At 40.7% G+C, this 25,608-nt stretch overlaps 1 protein-coding gene across 1 annotated transcript; it reads left to right on the plus strand.

Moving 5' to 3' along the window:
• Positions 1-1,458: 1,458 nt before the first annotated feature.
• On the plus strand, positions 1,459-14,679 carry LOC128812412 (cytochrome P450 2J4-like). Its single transcript, XM_053986794.1, has 9 exons — positions 1,459-1,629; positions 2,625-2,787; positions 3,732-3,881; positions 6,173-6,333; positions 8,749-8,925; positions 10,973-11,114; positions 12,858-13,045; positions 13,218-13,359; positions 14,022-14,679. The coding sequence occupies exons 1-9, from the start codon at positions 1,459-1,461 to the stop codon at positions 14,198-14,200; spliced, it is 1,473 nt and encodes a 490-aa protein (XP_053842769.1). The 3' UTR covers positions 14,201-14,679.
• Positions 14,680-25,608: the final 10,929 nt, after the last annotated feature.

Genomic DNA, 25,608 nt, shown 5'->3' on the forward strand with positions numbered 1-25,608 from the left:
CTTGAAAAGCCACCTTTTTAGTGTACACAAACAAAGCTTATGTGGAAACCTATAAACATCCCTTGGTTAATACACATTAATCAGTTCTGCATTAGTGGTAACAAAGAGCTGTGGTTGAAGGCTAATTGATCTGGAAGTTTGTAAACTGTGTGCTGGCAGACTCCAGGCTGTTCTTTCTGGATAATGATCTTCTGTGTTCCAGAGCCACGAAATCTGGAAATAGTTTCTGTCCCAAAGTCAGCTTGCAAGAAGTGAGCTGGTGAACAAGTCTTGGCAGTTTCCTCAGAAGATTAGTGAAAACATGTTTCTTTTACAAGTGCTTTGCTCTCAAGGGATGGACAATTTTGAGAGGGAAGCATTTCAGTCTGGATCTGTAATACAGGACTGCAATGATCCTGTGGACCCAGAACCCCTCTTGTGAGGTTTCCATGGTCTGATTGCAACATTTGAACTCCCCTGGTGCTGTGTTTGTGGTTCCTGCTGGTGTTGAGGCTTGGCAAAGAGCCCTGCCTACAGACTCTGTTTTTTCCACACTCATGTCATGACTAGTTCTTGCTGAGGCCGTTCGTTCTGGTGGTAGCTCAAGATCCCTACTAGGTTTTTCCCATGTTTTTAGATTTTTTTCTTTTAAATCTGTATATCTAACACTAGATATACTTTCTCTATGAATATGCATTGTTTATCTCACATACTTTCTGATGATTTCTCAAAACATATGGGGTACCCACCTTATGTTAAGACCGAATGGGGAAATGCAGAACCAGAAAAATCCTTCTGTGAGTTTACCTAGTGCTAACACATTAGGAAAAAAAAGTGAGGTCATACATTAATCCAATTATGTTTTCAATTACATTCAAGAGTGTAACAAATTTTGCTTTTTGTATTAAGCATTAGATAGTTTTATATGCATCTTAAGATAAATGTGGGCTTTTAACTTCTATCAGCCTTACCATTACTAGATATAACGTGTACATGGAATATATACAAACCAATTTAAAAACTCCAAGATTTAATATCCACTTACGTTTGCCTGCTTAATTTGTATGTATGGCTATTGGTTTTCTAAAAGCATTCCTGGAGTATTTGTAGGAACACATACCATTCAAAATTGGCTCAGAAAAACTAGATGGAGAATTTACGTGCATATCCGTTGCCTAGAAAATCTTGGCCCTAGTCTTTTAAGATACCATTCCTACAAATCCTGTGATCCATATTGAATAAGTATAATCTGGATGAGAAGAAGAAGAAGAAGGGTGTGCATCTATTAATATGCTGAAGCACGAGAATGTAATGAGTGGAACAAAAAGGGAGTGGTTGATAATAAAGAGGTAGGGTTAGGGGCGGGGAATATTTATTATGTGAATTCAAGCTCTTATGAAAAAACTGGTTTAGCAACCAGCCTTAATAGTCTCAGTAGACAATTTTGAATAAAGGCAAGCTGGTAAAGCAGATACTAAAATGTTGAGCATAACTCAAGCTCTTGTAGCTGTGGCTGTATTTCTTCTAATTACGCAGTTTTTAAAGTTGCAGCAAGTGCGGAGACGGTTTCCTCCTGGACCAGTCCCTCTCCCAGTCTTTGGGACACTGATACAGCTGAAATTTCAGTTTGATCGTGATCTTCTCATGCAGGTACTTATTTTCAGATACTCCTAATTGTCTAAAAGTCTTTGTGATTTCTCCTTTCTCAAGTTGCTTGCTATACGAAAACATCCTCTCCCAACACTACATTTAGTAGTACTGTAGCTGTTAACTGGCCACTGTGATATCACACTTGGTTTGGTTCAGAACTGCTGGTTTGGTTTGCAAAATAAGAAAAAGATATTGCAGTGTAAAGTAGTTTGCCAAGCTAAGAAACCTGGTATTGGAATTTCTGAATGTGTGGAGGTCATTCTGGTGTTTAAACCTATCCCTTTTTAACACTGGTTTTCACTGAAATTTGTGTGAAACTTGATATCTTTTCATCGCCCCTTGCCACTAAATTTTACGAATTCATGTGAAAATTGATATAATTTAGGATTAAATATCTTTAGGGATTATATATCAGATTTGGAGTTAAAGAAAAAATACTTTAAAAAAATTACTTTCACAGCATGGATTTGTAGCTTTCTGAACACTGGCACTCTCTAGCTCGAGCAGTAAATAGATACTTCCCTGCACTCTGTGTGTATGAGCTTGTTTGTATTGACAGAATCAAAAGTAGATGGGAGGAAAGAAAAAAGTCCAGTCTCTAAGCTAATTACTCCTCTGACGGTTCTGTGTTCTTTTGTGCTACTTTGTACAAATGATAGAAACTCTCTTGAAATAAATTAATAAATAGAAAATACTCTTTATCCCATGACTGATTGTGAACTGAACCTCGGCTTATATACAGTAATAAAAGGTACTTAATGTTTCTTGACTTAGGCATGTGGCTCTGAAAAGTGGGAATACACAGATGTTTCCAACAGTGAATGTTGGAAAAGACATTTATGCTTTCTTAGTGATAATTGTAGTCTGGTAGGAAAGATGGAGAACATCACTCCACCTTAGGGCTGGTCCTGTAATCAGTGCAAAAACAGGTTCATCCTCTATTTGCAGTGTGTGGGATTTCATCTGTACTTTTCTGGCTTCTCTCCCATCTCTAGCTGGCAAAAACTTATGGCAACATATTCACCTTATGGTTTGGATGGGCCCCAGTGGTTATATTGAATGGATTTCAAGCAGTGAAGGATGGTATGACCACACACCCTGAAGATGTTTCTGGCAGGCTGGTGTCACCTTTCTTCAGAGCAATGGCCAAAGGAAAAGGTGAGAAATTCCTGGCATAAATAGTACACAGAAATGTAATCTTGACAAATTGCAATATCTTTTGTAGCTTGTGGCCACCTTCAGAGGTAGCAGAGATGCAGGGTTTGTCTGTGAGGAATGACTGCCAGGTGGACTGCAAGGTACAGAGTGGTGAAATGGCTTTTGGAGAGTAGCAGGAGGAAAATACTAACAATAAGAAAAGGATTCATAATATATTCTATGAAATACCCACTGGGGCAGATTCAGAGGTGGTGAGATGAGGCAGTGGTAAGTTGTGTCACAGAGAAGTGGAGGAAAAGCAGGAAACAACCCAATTCCTTGTCTTGGGCAAGCTGCCTCCCACTATGACATTTTCCATAAAGAGCGAGTTTGACAGTGGAATCTTCTTCCCATTCCCTTCCTTTTGGGAATATTTTCCTGCTGGCACAGTTGCACCTAGAAATTCAGTGTGCTTTTGTTTCAATCTTGCTGTAGGTCTCCTACCACTAACCACACTAGAAATTCCCAAAGCCTGTCTCAAAGCTTAAATACTGAACTTTCCTGCCCTGCAGACAGGAACTTTTCTCTCTGACTGTGGACAGTCTTCTGACTCTTTCCTATTTTCCCTTCATGAGAATCATTATTCTGATTCAAATGAGCTTTGTGCATAGCAGGAAGTGTGAGACAAGCACTGCAAAGAGCATCTAGAGAAGCAGCTGAGATATCCTGAGGTACTTGATTGTTTGGGATCAAACTTAATCCTGCAAGTCATCTTATTCCCAGCTGAATTTGCCCATTTCAGCCCTACCAACATGATTACAGGTCACAGTGGTTCCTTGGTGCCTTTGTGTTCACAGGCAAGGCAACAGTTTAATTATGTTCTGTAGCTTAGTAAATCCTTTGATGTAATCTTTGTCTATGATTAATATTAGCACGATAAAGAGCTCTTCCTTTAATGGATGCAGGAATTATGTTGGCGACTGGTCACACCTGGAAGCAGCAGAGAAGGTTTGCTCTGAGGACTTTACGCAACCTTGGTCTGGGGAAAAGAGGACTGGAGTACCGAGTGCAAGAAGAAGCCCACTACCTGGTAGACTTCTTTGCAAGTATGAAAGGTATTTCTGCAACAAATATCAATACATTTTTGCCATTAGTCTGATGTCTTTAGTGTATGAACTCCTCTGTCCTGTCCTGAAACTGAGGGCAGCTTTTGTTCCACAAGAGAGTGTGCAGGGTCTTACACTGTCTGTGTGGAATGGACAGAAAAGGCAAAGCCACCAGTCCATCTTGTGTTTTCAAGGAGACTATTCTTGCTCAAAATTATTTACAAAACTACTAAAATTGAGAAGAAAAACCAGAGCTTATTTATTATTTACATTATAGAGCACCCTAAGTGGAAAGGGATCCCTGAAGATGGTCTAACCTAACCCCTACTCAAAGAAGGGTCAATCTGAGCAGGTTTCTTAGGGCGGCGTTGTTAATATCTGCAGCAATGGAGACTTCACCACCTCTCTGGGTAACCAGTTCCACTGTTCAGTGAGTGCTACGGTAAAAATACTTGTGCTTATGCAAAATTTAATGTATTTACATTTTTTCCTGTTACCCCACTTGATACCACCGAGAAAAGTCGGGTTCTGTGTCCTTTATACCCCTCCACCACATATTTATTCATATTTAGATATCTCCCTTCTCCAGACTAAATAGTCTATCTCTCTCAGTCTCTCTCATGTCAGATGTTTCAATTCCTTTATTGTCCTTATGGCCCTTTGAGGGAGGATGGATTGTAGGAGAATAGAGATAGTGCTGAAGGCAATCTTACCCCTGAGGAGTTGCAGCTGTACTAATTATCAAAGAATAGGAACAGCCTTGCCTTTAATAGGTCACAGCTATGTCCAATAAGGATGGTCCAACAAGGATGGATGTTATAAAAGAGTGGGTTACTGGTTGAGAGAGGGTTGGAGTCAGTTGGCTGTGCTGCTGTGAGGAGCAAGGGTCAGTGGCTGTGCTAGGGACTGTAAGGGTTAGTATGTGCTACAGGGGACAGAAAGGGTCAGGTGTGTGTGACAGGGACAGGAAGAAGTCAGCCAGCCAAGCAGAAGAAAGAAAAAAGGAGTCAGTCCTGCAAGGAGCTGCCCTTGAGAACTCACAGAGAGAAGGGATGAAAGTTTTACAGTGAGATAACAAACTAACAGTGACAGTCAGCTCCCATCCACGGGCCATTGGTGCCAAGTGCCAATGCCAACAGCCCTTTGCTCAACTTGTTCTTATACACTGATGTTCCTCACACTGGGGAGTCCAGAGCTGGACCCAGAACTTCAGATGGGTCTTGCCAGTGCTGATCAGAGGAGAAGGATCACCTCCCTTGGCCTACCACCAATTCATTTCCTAATGCAGCCCAGGATTATGTTGGCCTTGCCTCAAGGGCACGTTTTTGGCTCTTTTATGGGGCTGGTGCATAAAGAGACAAAATCAATGCTGATGAATTAAGTTTTTTAATGCCTTTTGCACACACTCGGTAAAGCAATGGCTAGAATCTTGTCTTCATTATAAGATTCTACCCTGATCAACCCAGTTAGGATCATGTGAGTTTGATTTCCCAATACTGATCATTATGTGAAGGCACAATAAATCAGGACATGCTGTGGCTATCAATGTTGTATCTACTAAAAATAATTAGATTGAGCCAAATCCTGTGGTTTAACAGCTAGGAGAGACTGAGATGTAACCATGTGTGCAAGGAAAAAAGCACAGAACAGTAAGTTGCTAATCAGAATCATGCCTTGGGTCTTGGGCAGTTGCATCAATACATACACAAATAGAGCTTTTTATGGTCATATTCCATAGTCACAAAATAGTTTTCTTGGGATTAGGTTTCAAAATAACTGCTTTAAAATTAGTTATTATACTGTTGACACAATTGGTTGAAAGGAGTTTACAACATTTTATCTTACTGGAGGTTGTATGTCTCTAGAGAGGTCAGACAAAACACAGTAGCCTTGCATGCCTCTGTGTCCTTGCTGAATAAAACTGCCTCTCTTCTTGCTCTTCTACCCTCAGATTCCCTTTGTCCACAGTGTTCTCAGTCATTCCCATGCTTGACACATATTTTGATTTTGCCAGAAAGCAAATTTGCATAGATTTTTTTTCCTTTACCTCTAAATTTGCTCCATCATATGATGCAATATTTTACATATTTGGCATTTTTTTAGAGTGTCGCGCATTCCTGGGCTTACAGGATTGCAACGTGGTTGTGAGGAATCAGTTTGATACTAGAATTTTGAAAAAACATTGCTGCTTCTCTGTGTAATGCAATGCCTTCTTGAAAGTTCTGTGGGTAACTTAGAGGATTCTCACATTTCACTAAAGCAGGAGACATTAACAGTGATATTTATTATTATGGTTGCAGGGAAACTTGTGAATCCTTCTTTCCCTCTTGTCCTTTCTGTCTCAAATGTAATTTGTGCTGTCGTGTTTGGACATCGTTTCTCCAGAGAAGATGAGGCCTTTCATGAACTGATAAAAGCTACAGAACATGTCTTCAAGTTTGGGGGCAGCTTTATTCATCATGTAAGTGAATGATCTGTTGTTTTTTTCTGAGTAAGACAGAGAGTGAGAAATGCAGATTCAAGAGCTATCAGGCAAAATTTTGGAATGGGTGAGTGATGCTCCACGCAGTTTTACTGGGCAGTGAACTCTCTCAAAGTGGGATAGTGAAGCTCCACATGCCAGCCTTGGGCATTTGTGTTCATTCTCCTGTGTTTGGATACTGTGGTAGTTTGCCCCTAAATCTTTGCAATACGGCACAGGTTCATGGACTGCTCCTGGGTCACGTCTGTTACTTGGTTTCTCAACCCCTGCACACCACAGGTTCCTGTGTTGGACATCATGATTCCTAAATATTAAATGTCAGGTCTGAAAGTGTGACTCACATGCCAAGTTTAGACACTGTTTTATATACAGTCAATAGAGAGAGGAATGTGTCAAATGCCAAAGTGTTTTGCCTGTGGTTACTTATTTCCATTTCTTCTGGAAGACACAGACTTGAAGACTTCCCAGAGAAATTCTACTCCTTCACCCTGAGTGAGGAGCAGCTCCAGGCACAGGCAACAGAAGGCAACAAATGCTATGAGAGCAAATATAACTGCAAGCTTGGCAATTAAACAATCTGGGAGTCAATGATCCATCTGACACTAGAGGCCTGCATTACACAGAAGTAATTAAAAATTTCCTGGGAGTTCTGGTTCCACTGCTGAAGTTGTCTCATACATCTTATGAGTACCTTTTTAATATAGAATATATTAGCAATTCCTGGAATGCAGATGTCTCCCCATATCCCATGGTACATTCTTCTCACTGAATTATGCTCAAGTTCCCTTTTGCTTAGTTTAGCTTTGGTCCTGAAAGCTGAGTGTAGTGGTGGCAGGTGACACCTGCTTTTAGGACAGAGAACATGCCTCCTTTTCTTCTCTGCTTCCCATCCTGGCTTTGATTTGGTCTGGTGAATAAGATACTGTTGGGGAAATAAGAACAGGGGCTCAAACCATCCCAGAGGGATGGCCACCATCTCCCCACCTCCCACATGTGACGAGTACACAGTACTATGCAGAAAAGTGGATATTGCTGCATCCACATCCCCATTTCTTATCTGGATCTCATGCTGTCAGGCACTGAACAGGGGGACACTGTGGATTGGGCCCCTCCATAAATGGAGGAGGAGTTTTGGCAGGTACCCAGGAAGGTGAATGGATGCAGTTCTTGTCTTGAACACTGAGAGCTGAATTCCACTTACAATTAGAATGCCATAGTGGGAGAGAGGGCAGATATTTGAGAGTAGGAATGACTATAATCTTGGCAACTTTGTGATTAGTCAGACCACAGTTGTGTCTAAGGCTTCTGAACACGTTTTGCAAATAAAAAAATACCAGAGATGGAGCTAACAAAAAAGGATATGAAGTTCTAAGTCAATTTATCAAGGACTGGACAAGTACTTTTTTTGTGATAAGGCAATCATTAATGGATAATTGGATGTCTGACAGTAAGAACTGATTTCATAAGAAGATACAAGTACAGTCCATCTAATTCAACCACACTCCAGTGAACACCTAATAATGTGCTTTCTGTAGTGTGATTAAAAGAGTACAAGAGCTCAGCAAAATGAAGCCTGAGAAAGGATAAAAATTCTGCTGTTAAATAAAGGAATTATATTTTGAGCAGAAAAAGAACTATTAAGAAGAACATTGTATCTCTGAGATACAAGAATAGACAGATTACCCAGGCATAAATGTAGGCTGGAAACCAGAATTAACTTTCTAGCTATCAGAATAGGTCAAAACCATTTATTTCTTAGGACAGATTTTCCCAAATGGTAAAACAGAAGGAAAAAATAATCTAGTTGTGCCAGCTAACCCTGTCTTTGTTTCTAGAGGAGAGTACTCAAAATTATCAGGTACCTGTTCTTTAGCTTTTCTGGGTTTCAGATATTTGAAATTTCATAGAGGAACCTGGAGAAGTCGATTGGTAGAGAGTACTTTGGGGGTTACCCAGCCTGTAAAGCAGCCACCGGGAGCCAGTCCTGGCTCTGGCAAGCATCCTGGTGAGGAGTTGCCAACTTTTGCTTCTCCCTTCCCTGTAGTCTCCACTGGAGGGCAGGAGCTCACTTTTAAAATGCCTGAATGCAGTTCGTAGCAATTGAAGATACCAGTAACTGCATAGATGAATACCATTCATTCTAGTTACAGTAATTCTAGTTTTTCTTGTGATTGAGCTGAATGCCTGTGGAACTCTGAATCTTAGCATCAAAACTAGAAATTATACAGTTTAGGTTTCACAGCTTGAAAGCCCAAGAGCAATCTTTGTCAGGATATTTTACTGAGACCCTAATCCCAAGCCAACATGAGCATTACCTCTCTTTGTAGCAGGCCTTCCTGGTGCGTTTTCTCGTGATAGAGACTTTGCAGAACCTCTTGTGTGTCACTCCCACAGCTCTATGAAATCTTCCCCTGGCTGATGAGTCGTCTCCCAGGGCCTCACAAGAAGGCATTGGCTTGTTATGATGTCCTGAGCAACTTTACACGGAGAGAGATCCGAATGCACACAGAGCGTGGGGCACCAGAGGAGCCGCAGGATTTCATTGACTTCTACCTGGATCACATTGAAAAAGTAAGTTTTTTTCCTGCCCAATCATACAGTCATGGGGGAAAAAGGTCAACATGGACCATTGAATCATCACAATCTCTTGCCTTTCTAGATATGGTAATGTGAATCCAATAACCAGGACCTTCCTAAATGCTTTCTGATCATTGATATGCCACAGCACCTTGCAATCCTTTCATTAAAGGGCAGGTTAATACACTGGGTTTTTTTGGTTTTTTTTTTTTTTTTGTTTTTTTTTTTTTTTTTTTTTTTTTTTTTTTCTCCACTGGCACAAGTTGTAAAGTGATTGAAGGTCTCCAGGAAAGAGGTGGTGTGGTGAATTACTAAGAGAACAACGAGAGAGCTGGGAAGGCCTTTGGAAGACAGAGCGGGACGCTCTGGTTACGATATTTCTACAGTAAAGGTTTGCCAAGTGAATTTGCAAGAGGACAGCTGGATTTTGAGAACATGTTATGGAGAAATAACCTAGGAGTCAGCAGTGTTTCAGACAAGACTGGAGAAGAGGAGAGTGCCAGGGACAGTGAAGTGTCAACCAGACAGAGGAACTGGGACAAATAAGGGCATTTAGGTCAGACAGGCATAGTAGAGGTAGGTGGGAAGCTGTAGGGCTGTAGGAGGTCACAAGATCTCTCCCTTTTCTAGACCATACCAGGACCACTTTGTACAAATCTCTTGGGTACTGGATCCCAGCCCTGATCCCTGGACTGTCAGTTGCCCTTCCCCTCTGTGACTCCTACCTCCACTAAAATCACTTTTCCTTTCTCCTCTCCTCCACTGTGGCAGGATATTTTCCTCTTCCTGTTCTGCTTGGTTACAGAAAGAGGAGAAAGAGGAAGAAGTGGCGAGATGAGACTTGGGTGTGGCAAGGCAAGAGTGGCCCAGAGAGCCAAAGGCCCTGGGAAGTGGGCAGTGACTGTTTTTCCTGGTGGCAGTGCTGTCCTGCAGGGACAGCCAGTGTCCCTTTCACCACTGTCATGTGCTGGTAGCAGCAACAGAGGCAGCCACAACCTATTGGGCTGCAGCACTCACCTACCTCTCCCTGATAATTATTTATTGATTAATTCCCACATCAGCTGCTATATTCTTATGTACACTATGGATGTCAACCAAAATGGCTTCTAGCTCCTTGGATCATCTTGTTTTAATTTTTTTTTTTTTTTTAATATCAGCACAGTAACACACCTGGCCTTCCAAAGCATTTGACTATTTCTAAAGCTGTTCTAGGATTTATGAGATTTGAACATCAGTGTACCAGAAATTGTTTCAGTGAGCTCTTCTGGGACTCTGCTGGGTGGAAATCATCCAAGTTTGTTTATTAAAAAAATTGAACTGTCTGTAATAGGTGAACAGGGGCAATAAAAAAAGATTAGATGATATTACAGCAGGGAGAAGCATCTCTCCTTCTTTTCAATTGCTCCACTGGCAAGAGAAATGTTCAACACCCCTGAGCAAAACCTCCCTAAATGTAGACAATGAATTCCCCCAAACCATAGCCATGTTTATTTATAATTTCAGTGTATACATACACATCCTCACACTCCTAATTGAAAACTGCAAAACCTCAGAGCAGCTATTTGTGAGTCATTGTGCCCTTGTGTAGAAGAAATCTGAATGCCACAAGTTAAGAACTTTACTCAGCCCAGTGTTCATTGCCTGGTCACTGTATTGCTTGGTAGAACAACTGAGTGGTGGACTTGAGATAGGAAGAATAACACACTGGTACACATCTTTAGAGGAAGATTTACTTATGAAACACTCTAAGTTAACCAACATTTGCACATAAAGCCAGTAATCCTTTTTTTTTTTTTTTTTCCAAAGAACATGATTTAGCTTTGTGATTAAGAGTGGAACAAACATGGCTTGTCTGTTTGTGAAATGTTAATTTTTGTGTTGAGAGCCATCTGTGGTGTCTAACATTCCTTAGCAGTCTTTCTATATTGTCCTATAAGGAGAAGACACTGCAGCTTGGAACCAGTTATAAAATCACATTAAATCCGATTTTGCTTTTTCTAACTTTCATGTATAAGCCTCTAACTTTTCTTATCATTTGCAGTCCAAAGATGAACCCAGGTCAACATACAATGAAGACAACATGGTTTATTCTATAAATGACCTTTTCTTGGGTGGATCAGAGACATCAAGCACTACATTGAACTGGGGCCTTCTCTATATGGTGGCAAACCCAGAAATCCAAGGTGAATAGATAAGCTCATCACAGATATCTTCCATGCAAGAGAGAAAACAATTTCCATAACATTTTCATGGATCAGAGATTATTCCTAGATACTGATATAGTGCCACATGTACCTTTTTGTGCTTGTAGGTCTGCCCTAGGCAGCATCAGTAGATCCAGGGATTAAATTAACTCTTTGATGTCTTTGAGTTTCTTGTAACAGAAATTATTCTAGTCAGGAGTGGAAACAGGTGGCTCCTCTGTTACCTCTATGTGCATTTAAGAAGTTTGGTTTAAAGTCTAGTTTTTAAATAACCACCAATCCCTTTCATAGAGCACTGAATGAAAACCAAAGGAAGAAAGATGTCTTATGCTGGATAACAGAAATCTCACAGTTAGGTTGCAGAATATGTGCATCTACCCAGAGGAGAACAGGATTTTAAATGGATGAAAGAGACAAAGATAAGAAAAATTTGGTCAAGTTGTAGCTGTCAGACAAGAAATTCTGCCTAATCTCATGTTATCACATGTTTTTCTATCACTTACTCTAATTAAGGTTATGAAAGCACTGACTCACCTGTATAATTTTATTTAGCTAAGTATTGCACATGTTTGGGAAAGCAGAGTATGTGCAGAGTGATCCTTCCTGGGTTTCTTGAGTAATACATTGCATCAGGGCTCTCAGAATGAGCTGACACCAATATGTCTGTCCTCATTCAATTAATTGGTGGCTTCTTTTTGAACCCATTCATACTTTTCCTGTGTTGACATCCAGTGACAGTGTTCCACTCTGTACCATAAGGAGAAGTTTTTGCCTAATCACTGAATCAGGAATAGAAATGTGTGTTTATATGATGCAGTGACTGATTACTTCAAACTACCTGGATTCTTAAGTGCTTCTGCAAGATAGTTCTTCATAGAAGGAAGTTAACTTAAAAATATTTCTGAATGTACATTTTAAATTCTGTAAGGTGCTCAAATCTCTGTTGTCAATTTAATGAAGGACTGCTGGCAGTCACAGGGCACGCTTGATGTAAATGGGCACAGACTGATCAATGCAGAATGGACTTCCCTGCATCTCACTGTTGCTTCAGAAAGCCTGAAAAAAGACAGGATCGTTTATTAAAACTCTAAGGTATTTTTATTAGGTGTGTACTGCCTCTCTTGAAATTCATAAATCAAAGGTTTTATTTTTGTTAATGCCTCCAGGACTCCCATACAATAAGTAATTTAAAACGTGCTGTTCTTGATTAAAAATCAGATGCCAAGCAGTAGATCAGTTTTTTTAAATGGTATTTGGACCTTGTTCTAGTTGGCATTGCTTTACTTAACAGATGCCCTGTGTAAGAACCATGTCCTTTTAACAGGACTTAGACTTTTAAGGCTCAGAAATTTCAGAGAGCTGTGAGCTTAATGTTCTAACTGGCTGCAGGTGTTTGAGGCACCTAGGCAAAAGAAAACCCAAAGATAAATCTGTTATCTGTTGGATTTGTGGTAGTAAGGCAACACTTAGTTTTAAATTTTTGAGCAACAAATGTCTTTTCTTAATCTACAGTCAAATAACTTCAGACCCAGAAGCAGAGTTCTCATATTTTTAAGCTGTTGGAACATCCAGCTACTTCATTTTTCTTCATAAAAAGTTACTGACTTTTCTAAATTAATTGTGGTGTTGTTCTCATAGTTCTAAATTGGAAGTGTCTTCAAAAATGAAATTACTGAAAATACTTGATATGTTTTTCTGCCTGAAACTGAACACTTTCCACAGAGAAAGTGCAGAAGGAGCTGGATGCTGTTCTGGGTCCCTCCAAATTAATCTGCTACGAGGATCGGAGGGAGCTGCCCTACACAAATGCTGTGATTCATGAGATCCAACGCTTCAGCAACATTATTTCAACTGGCATGCCCAGGGTGTGTATGAGGAACACAACCCTGCTTGGCTTTCCCCTCAAAAAGGTACAGACACAGTTTCTCAGTTGCTACAGGCCTTTCCTGCATCAGTAGAGCATGGTGTGGATTAAAATCTGTTTGTGCCAGGGCGTTCTCCTCAATTGGAGGGGGGCTGGATGCCTTTGGGTCGTGGTCTGAATGCCAACAAGGAACAGAATGAATGTTTTTCTCCTTTCAGGGCACCATAGTTCTTCCAAATATTGCTTCATCTTTGTATGACCCAGAGCGGTGGGAAACACCTCGACAGTTCAACCCTGGTCACTTCTTGGATAAGGATGGAAACTTTGTGGCCCAAGAAGCCTTCTTACCATTCTCAATAGGTAAGTGGCCTACAGCACAAACATCAGCAGTTTGGATTGGGACTGAAGAATGAAGATGTCTATTAAAAACCTATTGGTTGTCTATTCTAAACCTTTTTTGTGGAAAGTAGTGCTTAAATCAACATGATTCTTTTCAGTAACATATGTTCTACTGAACAAATAATAACATGAAAAATCAGAGGTGTCCTGACAAACATATATATCTAACATGCCCTGTTTTTGGAAGGACATTCTCTGCTAATGATTGTGGCTATTGATTTTAGGCACTAGTTTCATACCAGACATATGTATGGAAAGCACTTTCAAGCAGTCCTCTTGATTCCTTATGCATTCAACACTACAACATAACATCTTCCAGGAAAAGTAGGTCCTTATTCTTCATTTACATGGTGGAATGAATTCCTTTAAAGTTGTCAGTCAAATGAAGATGAGGCTTTTGAGGTAATTGGAAGGAGCAGAAGGGTTACATGGTTATCCATAGCTGCAGACAACATTCTTTGAAGGAAGAAATACATCAATGAAGCTTTGTGTCATTGATTGCACTAAGTCTGACAGAAATTATGGACTCGGCAAAAATACCTTTGCACTGTGTGAGGATGAAAACAGTTGCTGTTGGAGGCCAGGTTTATTTCCTCACTGTCCTTCCCCTCTTTCCTCTGCAGGGCACCGGGTGTGTTTGGGGGAGCACTTAGCCAGGACCGAGCTCTTCATTTTCTTTGCCAGCCTGCTGCGGGCGTTCACCTTCCGCCTCCCCGAGGGAGTGACCAGGATCAGCACGGAGCCCATTTTTGGGGGCACTCTGCAGCCCCACCCCTACAGGGTCTGTGCCATCCCACGCTAGGCTGGACATGTGCAGTGTGCACAGACCATCTATGAAACATCTTTCTGATTTTTCTGAACGTATCTCTTGAGACCATATAATAATTTTTGTATTGGATTTGAATTTCTAGTTCAAAAGCCACCTTTTGTCTGCAGTAGATAATTTTATTTAGACCCTATTACCTGCTCACAAACGTGATCTTTTTTTGTGATAAAAATTATTTTGATTTGTAAGACCCCATCATTCTCAGCCATAAAGGCATCTTGCAGTTGCTCTCTGGCCTGGCAGGTATAAATATGTGAGCAAATGACAAAATTGACTGCCAGACTTCAAAAATTCATTCATTTTCTCTGAAAATGAATTAATTCATTATCCTGTTTCCAAAAGCCAATTGGAAAAACATACCTGGAAAATTCTGCCTCTTGATGTCACTATCATCAATAGCAACATTTCAGTCAACTTTTTGTTGATGGTCACTAATAAAAGATATGAAGGAAAAAGTAACAACTGATTTTATTAATAGATGACTTACAGCTTACTGAGAATGTCTAGATTTGATGCTGCAGAACATGTGTAAGGCATCTTTAAGCCTGCCAGAGAATACCCGAGTCCAGCAGTGAAAAGGTGCAGGCTGAAACCTGGTGAAAAGTGAAGATACAGAGAGAAGATTTCTTTTGAGTCACACACTTTCAGCATTTTAAAAGTCTGACAAGTCAATTTTTGGAAAGTCTTTTCTAACAACTGTTTACTCCCATGCCTGATTCCTTTTAGAATCAGCAATGGGCAGCTGCTACACCAGGTGCAAGGAACTTCCCAATGGCCAGTTTGGGTGAGGAGCCTGCTTGGTTTGAGATGCTAAATTGAAAAATGTTCATGGAAAATGCCAAAGATATTTTTTAAACAAATCAGCAGCTCAGCTTCCTGAAGCCACAAAGGGTGGCCATATACACAAATACCAGTCAAATGCAATTAAACAGTCTATAATTAGTGGAAAGGAAAAAATTGGTTCCCAAGTTAAGTATTTATATTGTTTGGGAAAGTCTTGTAAAGAATAAGTGAACTTGTCCTTCATTAAGGTTCCTGTTTCTGTGAGCGAGGACAGGACAGCTGAATAGATGATCGTCTATTAAATCAGTTATCACTCGATGTCATCCACTGTGTGATTGAGATTAGTTTGGGCAGTTCACCATGAATCACAATTTTAGATTTGTCTCATTATTTCTAATTCAATGGCTGATGGAACACAGCATCAAAATAGTAACCACTTGATATTTAGCTGTTATTAAATTAAATGGCAGGATAGCACTAGTGAAATATGGCAGATCACATCCTGACATTTTATGTGACAGAAAACTGTGCCCTGGTAGAAACTGATGTCAAAGTCTGTGTGGATTTGCATGTGTGCATGGGGAGATAAGGCAAAGCTGAAACCACTGTGATTTGGGGATGTTGGAGCTGTCATTGCTGCTTAGAAATGAAGCTGGAAACATCAGTAGCATTACAAGCATTAACATCTCTGCTTTGTGATGCTGTCACTCCTGATGGCCACGTGCTTCCCCAGATATCCTTCCAGACGGGAAGCTCATAAATGAGCCTGGGCTGGAATCATGGCCAGGACAGCCCTTATGCAGCTGGAGCAGGCTGAGTTGCCTGAACCCATGGGAATGGCACAAGCCAGAACCAGGGGCAGAAACACCACTCGTGCAGGTGTGCGAGAGGAGGCACACAGGGTGCCCCAGAGCACCCTGCACCTCATATGTGGGCAGGTTATTGGGGCCTGCCTGTGACAGGAACTGCTTGTGGGTGGTTTCTATTCCATTGTGCAGAAATGTCCAAGGGATGAGAGCCCAGCACGTGAGCTGTGGCAGCAGCAGGATGTCACAGGGAAGCTCACAGCACCAAGATGGGAGAGCTGGGCTTTTCAGAGCCTTTGCATTTCTGTTCCTGCCTGATCTTTTTAAAAAGTGAGTCACCTGAGCTCATCTTCTAAAAAAGCCTGGTCTTTTTGAGCTTTTGAAAGCCTTTTTGAAGCCTGGCTGATGCTGCCACAGAAGGCCAAGAGAGCAGATTTGAGAGAAGCCCAGCTCCCACTCATGAAGTAAGTGCCAACTCTCTCAGCTTTGCCTGTGTGGTGTCACCTCCAGTCAGGCTGCTGAGCTTTAAGGGGTGTCTTGGGGACATGCCCTCACACACACGTCCTTCATTCCTCTCTCTTATATTCTTCATTGCTTCTATGTTATTTCTCATGTCTTCCTCAGGCTCCATTTTTGTAATGCTGCTTGCACCTGCTCAAGCATACAGGGGAAGAGCTGGCGATAAAGGAAAATACAGAAAATGTAGAGAGGCAAAGCTGAAGATTTTGGGTTCGTGTAGCTCTTGGAGAGGCTCAGAGCCTTGTGAATCTGTGATGCTCATCTGACACCCTTTTCACTTAAAGTTTATACACAAAGCAAATATAAGTAGTAAAGAAAAAATTTGTTTTTCTGGTAGTATAATGAGGAAAAAGGAAACTGGTGGTTTCTCAGAACTGCAGTATATCAGGAAGGCTCTCTGGCAGATGGGAAAATTGATGGTTTTTTTGGCTTTTATTGTCAATGAAAATGGTCAATGCATTCAACACCACTGGTGTTCAGGGAAGATTTCTGTCTAGGCTAGGAAGAAGTTAGAAAATAGCTAGATAAACATGATATTTTCAAATTGGCTGAGCTGATTCATCCCAGGGCACTTAGGGGAACAGTATCAGCCTCAGAGCTATTAGCAATTATCTATGAAAACCTGTGGAGGATGGGAAAATGTCAAACATTTCCTTGTCTTCAGAAGGTAAGAGAAGTTGCAGGGCTATAAATCAGCCAGCCTGATTGCACTTCTCAGAATGTCCTACAAATAATCAGATTGTAAGCACTGGAAAGAAAGCAGAGTCAGTACTCACCAAATAACGTCAAAGTTACTTAGTTCTCTTTGATGACATTGCTAGAGGTCTGTTTTCAAGAGAGAAGCTATTCATGTAATTTACTGCTCTTTAATGTGGCTTTGACACTATCTCACAAACTCTGTGGAAATGTGGGGTATCTGAAGCTTGATAAGACTTCATGGAAAAGTCAGGAAATGCATATGAATAGTACCACGTCAAACTGGAAGGAAGCACTGAATGGGATTCTGTCCTGCCTCTTGTACCGTTGGATATTTAATTGAGGACCTTGATAGTCAGTAAAAGCACCAGACCTGGGTAAGGCCTCATTTCTTGATGTCACCAGATCCAAACTGATGTCTGCAGCAAGGTAAGAAAGAGGTATTCCCAAACTTGTCTAAATTCAAAGAAACTTAAATGTGGGACAGTTTTATTTGGATTTATTACCATTGTGAAAGTGTGAAGGTGCCATAACCTGGATACTTCTCCTTAGTAGTTTTAATGTCACAGAGCTGAAGAGGTGAGAGCGACCCTATTCCAGCATCTTTCATTATTCCCTCCTTCCTTTCTTACTGGAGTTACAATTTTCCCTGGGAAATTTCTCTAGGATTTTTTTTTCCTTGACCATTATGGTTTCCACAGAGCAGTAAGCTGCAGCAGAAGGATACATTTTAATTTTGCAGTGACTCAAAATGCCTCTAAAAGCTATAGAATTCAAACTCAAGTTTGCTGTTCTGAACCAAAATATTTTCTTTGGATATTCTTGAATAAAAGACTTGGTGGAAAAAATAGGAAGTTTTCATTAGGAATTTCTGAGACAGGCTATTTTAAACTGTATGAATACATTTAAATAATTAGACTAAAAATGCCAATTAACTGTATTTATTTGAAGTAATATTTCAGCTGACTTTGGGATATCTTTTGCTTAGTGAAAAGCTTATGAACTCCTCCTAATATCTGCAAAGAAATCACAGCCTGTGCTATTTTTAGCCAAACTCTCCAGGAGCTATTTATTTGCTGTCCTGCAGTGTGATATTTTAATGTTAAAGGAATAACAATAACAAAATTGCAGCCCTTTCCCCAAACAGTTTATGAGATACAGCAGATGAGACTACAGATGAGCTAATAATATGAATATATTCTGTGGTCAACTGATGATATGATGGCATTCTACAAAGCTGCATTTTAAGGAGCATTACAGAGAAAATGAAAAAAAAAACAATTTGAGTGTTTTATATTACATTCTTTTTTAAGTAACTTTTTTTTTCACTATACAAGTTCTTATTTTGAGCATCAACTCTGCCTTGTAAATTCAGGTTGGACTGACAACTACAAACTGTGGGTGACTCTGGTTTCTCAGGTAAGACAGGCAGCTTCCTTCAGCCTGCTTGTGGGTAGCTTTGGGAAGGGACAAATGTGACCATCCACCCCTAATATTGAGAGTAGTTTCAGCACTCATGGACAGCACCAAAAATCCTAGAGAAATGCAGGCCATTATGGGACCTGCAGGCAGAGCTACATGGGATTTCAGGCTTGCCACTCTCTGACACCACTGTGGCATTGGCCTGTCCTGGCAGAACCGGGCACAGCTCTGGGGGATCTCCCCTGTTTGGGGATCTCCCCTCTTTGGGGATCTAGTCCTGACCTGTGTTGGGCCTGATGCTGCAGCTAAGGGAAGCTGTCTGTCCTCATGCAGAGCACCAAGAGCTGTCAGGAAGCGTGCTGGCTAATTCATCGTGGATCAAGGGGGAATTGCAGGGTGATCACAAAGTGATCCCGTGTGGATATTTCAGCAGCTCCGAGGCACCAGGCAGAGGGCAGCAGAGGCTGTCTGAGCAGGAGCTGCCCTTCCACACACCCGTGTTAGCAGGGGATGCTGGAGCCCATCACGCCTTCATCTGCCGACAGCATGGGACTGGCTGAGTATGAGATCTAATACAATACAGTGTCCTTAAAAGATTTCTCGGACCTTTTCATTGAGCTGTGTGGTTTTTTGATTACATGGATATTATTCACCGTGACTGTGCTCTTCTGCTCTCTGATCAAGATAAAAAGTTCATCATTTTCTCTGTACTCACAATCTCTCCCATGAAAGGGAATGCAGTGCACGGGGAAGCTTCCAAACAAATTATTGTGTGCCTTGCACTAACTTTTATTTTCTCCAGGTGAGATAGTGGCATTTGACCAGGCCCAGACATAGGAAAAACAAAATAATTATACAGTTTGAAATGTGGGAATTGTAACCATGAGGTTTAGAAGCAGAATATTTATTTAATTTGCTCTGCCTCTCTCCTTTCCTTTCTGTTAAGTACTGTCAAGAGAAAACTTTGAGATAATTAAAACAAACAACCCCATACCAAAAAAAAAAAAAAAAAAAAAAAAAGGCAAAATGGAAACAAACCAGGAAATATTGAACAAAATAATTATGGCTATTCTCCATCAATTTTAGCTTGTTGTTGGTGTTTATCCAGGTTGAGCTTCTGCAGTAGGGGAGTCAATTAGGACTAAAATTGCCTTTTATCTTTATGATGTGTTTGACAGGATGTTTTACAAAGAGCTGACCAAAGAGATTCTCCTTGAATGCCATCCTCTGATCAAAGAAAGCCCTGTACTCCATGAATCTGAGCAGTACAACATGTGTCCCTATTTTTCTCTAATTATAGAATTATAGATTTGTTTAGGTTGGAAAAGACCTCTTAGACTATTGAATCCAACCATCTTTTACGTACCCCCAGGCCTGATGACTCCACCACTTCCCTGGGCAGCCTGTGCCAGGACTTGGCAACCTTTTAAGTGCAGAAATTTTTCATAATGTCCAATTTAAAACATCCCTAGCATAACCTGAGGCCATTTGCTCCTGTCCTGCTGCTTGTTACTTGGGAGAGAAAAGGAAGGACAGGAGGGACCTTATCCCTCCTTTCAGGAAGTTGTAGAGAGGGATAAGGTCCCTCCAGTCCCTCTGTTTCTCCAGGCTGAATAATTCCAGCTCCCTCAGCTGCTCCTCACCAGATTTGTGCTACAGATACGTCACCAGCTCCATTTCCCTTCTCTGGATACAGTCCAGCACCTCAGCATCTTTCTTGACAATTGTACAAGAAGGTCTGCAGCCTTTGAGGGCACTTCTTTTATTCTCTGTCTCCAGGTCCAGAACTGTGACCCTGTGCTGTCCCATGTGTGTTTGACATCCCCACTCTCTTCCATAAATCCTCACTCCAGCTGTCACACATAACTAGAGGATGCAGAGAAGCTGACAGGGACAATATGTAAAAGTGATGGATGTTTTGGAGGATACAGATTGTTTTCTGTGGTAGAAGATGGCTTTCCCAGTTTATGTGAGAAACTCAGAGGTCTCTCTCAGGAATATTAATGCAAGGAACAAAATTTCATGCAGCATAATAGCTACAGGAGGAATAGCAGTTTTGACCTCAGGTGGTATTTCTCAATCTCTTTTATCACAACACTCATGGAATATTTTTTGGAGAAAAGGACCTTTCTGGACATTGCACTACATTGCACAAGTAATAACATCATAATTGGAACAATCAATAAAAATTAGGTAATTTTTTTCATATATTTTTTTTGCTTAACTTTGGGGATGTATCTAGGTACTGTAGTTATTTCATGTGCAATCAGTTGGGAGGCTTGTGTCTAAAGGCCTGCATTGCCTTTGCCAGTACCAGCTGCTAATCCCTAGATACTGTATAATAAATGAATATGCAGTCACTGCCACCCTTTGATGGCAAGGGTGGTAGTGGCTGCATATTCATTTGTTCTACAGTATTATATAATCTGTAGGTAATTGTCAAATGCTGAAAGCTGCTGAGTGTGCTTGCCATCTTTCCTGAAAGTCACGCTAGCAGAGTTGCCATAGGTGCTGGAAGTTATTTCCTGGAGGGAGGTGCTGGATGGCAGAGCTGTGAGCAGCATTGTCCCAGTGCTTTCTTCCATAGGAGACTCTGATAAATGTGGAGGTGCATTGGTTACATGTGTCCCTCCCTCCTTCAGGGAACTGGTAGAAAAGCAACAAAGAAGCAGCAGAGACAGGGCAGAATAACTGGGGCCTGTCAGGGCACAGTCCCAGCTTTAAATTCAATTTTGAAAGGAATTTCTTGCCACACACAGTGAGTAACTCTAAATCCCCTTGTTCCCTTCATATTAGCACTACTGCAGTGCAAGTCCCCATCATTCAGCTTTCCTTGGAAGTGAGGAGAAAAAGCTTCCCTGGACAGGGAAGAAAGGCACAAATCAGACTTCTGGCCCCTGCACTTTATGCATGGCTAATTGGCACTTTGCCACTTTAATAAAACAGATGTTCTCTGTTAGCAGCTTAATGCAATTAGTGTAATACTTCAAAGGGCTGCTGCCCTTGCCACCATGCTGGAGATTGAGGAGTGTGTGATGGAGGCTTATTGACCTTCTGGGCTACTGCTTGGGGTTTCTGTCCTACTCAAGCTATAGAAAATCAAATACAGAAATGTCCCCTAAATCTTTCTCCAAAGTATTTTTGGATGCTTGTTTATGTTGCTAAATCAACCTCTCGAATCTAAAATGTTACAGAAAAGAGCTCTGCCTGAGAAAAGCCTTTGAGGAATGATGGAGTAATTGAAGGCTGCGCTGCCAGTGACAGTTTTGGCCAGAGGATGTGTTACCTCCTCTGGATTATGAGCCATCCTGACCCTCCATAATGGCCATGTGGCTGCTTCTGTTTCAGTCTTCACTTGGTTTCCACCTCCTGTAGCTTTACTCTTTGCCACACCCTAATTAAAGACTTTGAAGACTTGAAAATACCTGGCTGCAAAGGATTACAATGGGAAGTGTGAGGTGGAGAGAGGTAATGGAGTTGGTACAGCTCCATTTATATGAATCTGGGATAATGCATTGCTACAAGTTGAGTGTAGTAATTAGAATACATTATTGAGTTGTGCTGGTTCTGCCTTTCATGTTTTGCATTTAAATTCCTACCATGCAAATTTAGGAGTATTAATACTTGCCTGATTAGAAAGCCTGCTCCGATAGACATTTTAATTATAAAAAATTCTCTAGTGCTGTGTAATTTCTTGCCTTCATATGTAGCAATATACATCTTTGCCTTGATGCATCTCAAATGTATTTAGTAATGATAAAGCACCCTGTGATATTTTCTGCAGTGTGAACTAAAGAAGGGAAATTATTGCTTATTCTTAGTATTATATAAAGTACATGGGAGTTCTAGGTCTGTCACCAAATGACACAAGCAAAAACGACGCACTACAGCCTTGGTCACGATGAAGAGACTAATTTATTTTTTCTGACTCCAATCTTTTATAGTTCTCAAAAGATGCCAGTGGATTGGAGGGTGAACGTGCCACCTCTCCAACAACACTGGACAAACTACCTGTGCATCAAATTTCTCCACCTCTATGAAAGAATGCAAAACAATAGGTTATTTACAGAAAGTTGTGTGAGAAAGTTCTCTACAAGAATGTAAACTCAGAAGGCTTTAGAAAACTCTTGATAACCAGGGCGACATCGGTCAGTGCTTATATCTGGATGTTTTTAACCCTGGTTTCAAGAATAGACATTGCAAGCTCCTGGATATTGACATTCTGTTCCTATGGATTCTTTGTATGACAGTCAAAGACAGGGTGGGGGTCATATTGGTATTTCGATCTTTGTCTATTACCTTGTTTGTTCACTGTTGTACATTACTGCAACCTTCTCAGCCTTTCCTGGTCTCCAAGTCTTTTCTGGTTTGAAAAGCTGCTTCTCATTTTGCAGTCCCTGGTACAAACACCTGCAACCCTTTAAAGCTCTGTTTCTCTCCTCATGCTTATAATTGCCACGCTCACAATCTGCAACCAAACTGGTGAAGAACATGCCAAGAGAGAAACACTCACCTGCAGTGTTCCCTGCTGGGAACTTGATTTGCCATCCTAGGTAAATCAAGATCTAGCTGAAATATGATTGGTGTTCTTTGTAACTACAAAAAGATGTAACTACATTGAGTCAATCCCCAGAGCTGATGTTTTCAGTTGAGAATGACTCTCTGCCATGTGTCCATTCTGAATACAACAGCAGATTGACCAGGTCATCTCAGACTGCTGGGACCTGAGTGGAAGTGGAAAACCATCCTCAGAGCCATCCTCTGCATTTGAGGCTATTTTGAGGTCTATATCTTTATTCTGGAGGATGCCCGTTGTTCTGCTTCAGAGTTTGTTTGTCCCTGATGTGTCTGAAAACACTTATGATCTCCTGGTGACCCATGCCAAGATAAATTTCCTCCAGACCCTCTTTTACTCCTTCACTCAGCAAGACTGATGGTGGCACCCCTGAGTCCTTGGCCAGTTTGTAGCTGAGGCAGGTTTGGTGCCAAGACTTTTGCACTTCTCAGTGCACAGCTCGAGGAGATTGTATCTAACTCTGTCTTCCCATTTCCCTTGGGACAAACAGCATTTTTAGATTTTCTTAAATGGTTTAAAGTAATTGAGGAACATTTAAATTAATGTAACTTTGGTGCCATTGCTTTATCAACCAAGTTTGTAATGTTTTCAGGTTTAAAAAACCCAGGTAACTTTTATCTGTTTTATCATACAGATTGTTTTCTCTATTCTGTGAAATGTTAAGACTGTGGAATGACTACATGGTGCTTTATTTAGATATCCTTGGGGTGAAAAACATGGGCAGGCAGCTATTGGTCTTGCTTTAACTTTGCCTTGACCAGTTCCTGACCTATGTTCAGCATTAGTTTTCAGTATTTTCTCAGCCATTTGCTCTTTGATTGCAACTCCCTTGGATTTTGAATTGGATGTATTTTTTGTGACAAACTGTTATGACACATACTTCTGGGTGTTTAATTTCTGTCAGATTTTGTGGGAGTCTCTCATGGAGTTTGTTTATTTAGATTGACTTAAAAGTGCTCTGCCATCATTGTCCTGTCATTGTGGTTTTCCTTTTCTTGGCAGTCATCAGCTGTGCTGTGAGGAAACCACCAATAGAGATTGAGATGATAAACTGCTCCAGCTCATAACATCAGCATTGCATTTTACACTTTTTTGCCATATTTTTGCTGATGCTTCTCTCAGATGTTTCTGAAAAGACGGTATTTGTGGACCTTGAACTTCTATTTTTATACTCCCTGTACATTCTCCCTTACTCACTAGCAGGAGTAACACAATGCTGTTGCCCTACAAAAAGTCTCCTAATGTAAAAATACTGATTTCAGCCTCTTTTTGTGAAAACAGAAACCAGTTCTTTATGTCAGGCTTAAAAATATATCCTCTAACATCTTTTTACTGTCTTTTCCTGTTGATTTTCTTAACCCTTTGAGGGATTTTGTGTGCATCCTCAAGCTTGTTATGCAGAAATTATGGAGATGATCCCAGGTACTTTGCATTTTCCAGCATTATGAGAATCTCATACACCTATTTTGTACACAGAGGTATTATGCAGTTCCCAGTAATCTACCCAGAGAACATTAAATTACACTTCTCTTAGGCAAACTCTCTGTGACAAAAGGTCATGCAGGAACTAGGACCAGGGGTACCAGCCCCATTTCTGTTACTTTTCTCATTTTTATTTTGGATATTAACATCAATTATGTCATTTTCCCCCCCACTCTTTGTGCCACTGAATTGCTCCCAGGTTTTAGGCTCATTCCACCTTGTGACTTTTGCAAGTTCCTGAAGACAACTGTGGGCAAAGATTTAAAAAGTGTAGTAATGTATTGTGCAATTTCCACTTCTAAATATTATTTATTTGAAGCCTCACTCAAGGCACTTGACTGATTCTTTGTGCCCAGTGTATGAATAGTTCCTGTGCTTCAGAGATCCTAATTCCATTATGACATTCCCTCTTGACAAACGTGTTACAGTTTATTCTTTATATTGCAATATTGATGTCCCAGAGCCGAAATTAAACCTTTGCTTGCTCAAGTGTTTCAGGACCACGCTTGTTTGATTGTTGCATTATCTGCACAGCTTTACTTTTGCAAGCACTGTGCTAATCTTCCTGAGACTTCACACTGTGATTTTAACTCCACTAAAAATCTTTGGCTTCCTGATAACTTTCATTAAAACTTGCTGGTTTTGCCTCTGCATTCACTTCTTTGAACTGCCCTTTTTTTTCTGGCTACCATTTTTCAGGTAAGCTGAGTTTTCTGCCAAAAATACAAACCCAGCAAATATTGGTGATAGTCTGTCAAGAAGAGGATGCGTCAGATAGGAACAGGTCCATGTGAACACAAGATCATTATTTTCATTCATCCAGTGACATCAGGTACTGGTGGAAGTAACTATTCATGCATCTGGCTTCAGACAGTTGGGGAAGTTTAAAAACACTGGAAAAGGAAAGCTAACAGTAACATCTGGCAGGATAAATTGCTGGCTGGTTCATTTGGCTTTGCCCTGCTTCTGACACTGGTGATTTGATTCCAGTTAAACCTGACCCATGTTCTGAAAGAACTCAATTCATTTACTGATATCAAAATACTAATACAATACCAATATGAAACATCTAAAATTAAGCAATGGAATCTGGACTAAAC

This window comes from Vidua macroura, chromosome 10, assembly GCF_024509145.1.
Source record: "Vidua macroura isolate BioBank_ID:100142 chromosome 10, ASM2450914v1, whole genome shotgun sequence".
NCBI lineage: Eukaryota > Metazoa > Chordata > Aves > Passeriformes > Viduidae > Vidua > Vidua macroura.

Bases quoted from the DNA above. Each gene is read 5' to 3' on its own strand.
- LOC128812412 (XM_053986794.1), top strand. From the start codon at position 1,459: ATGTTGAGCATAACTCAAGCTCTTGTAGCTGTGGCTGTATTTCTTCTA. The intron at 3,882-6,172 runs GTATTTCTGCAA...TTATGGTTGCAG, and splicing joins CTTCTTTGCAAGTATGAAAG to GGAAACTTGTGAATCCTTCT. The intron at 6,334-8,748 runs GTAAGTGAATGA...TCACTCCCACAG, and splicing joins GGGGCAGCTTTATTCATCAT to CTCTATGAAATCTTCCCCTG.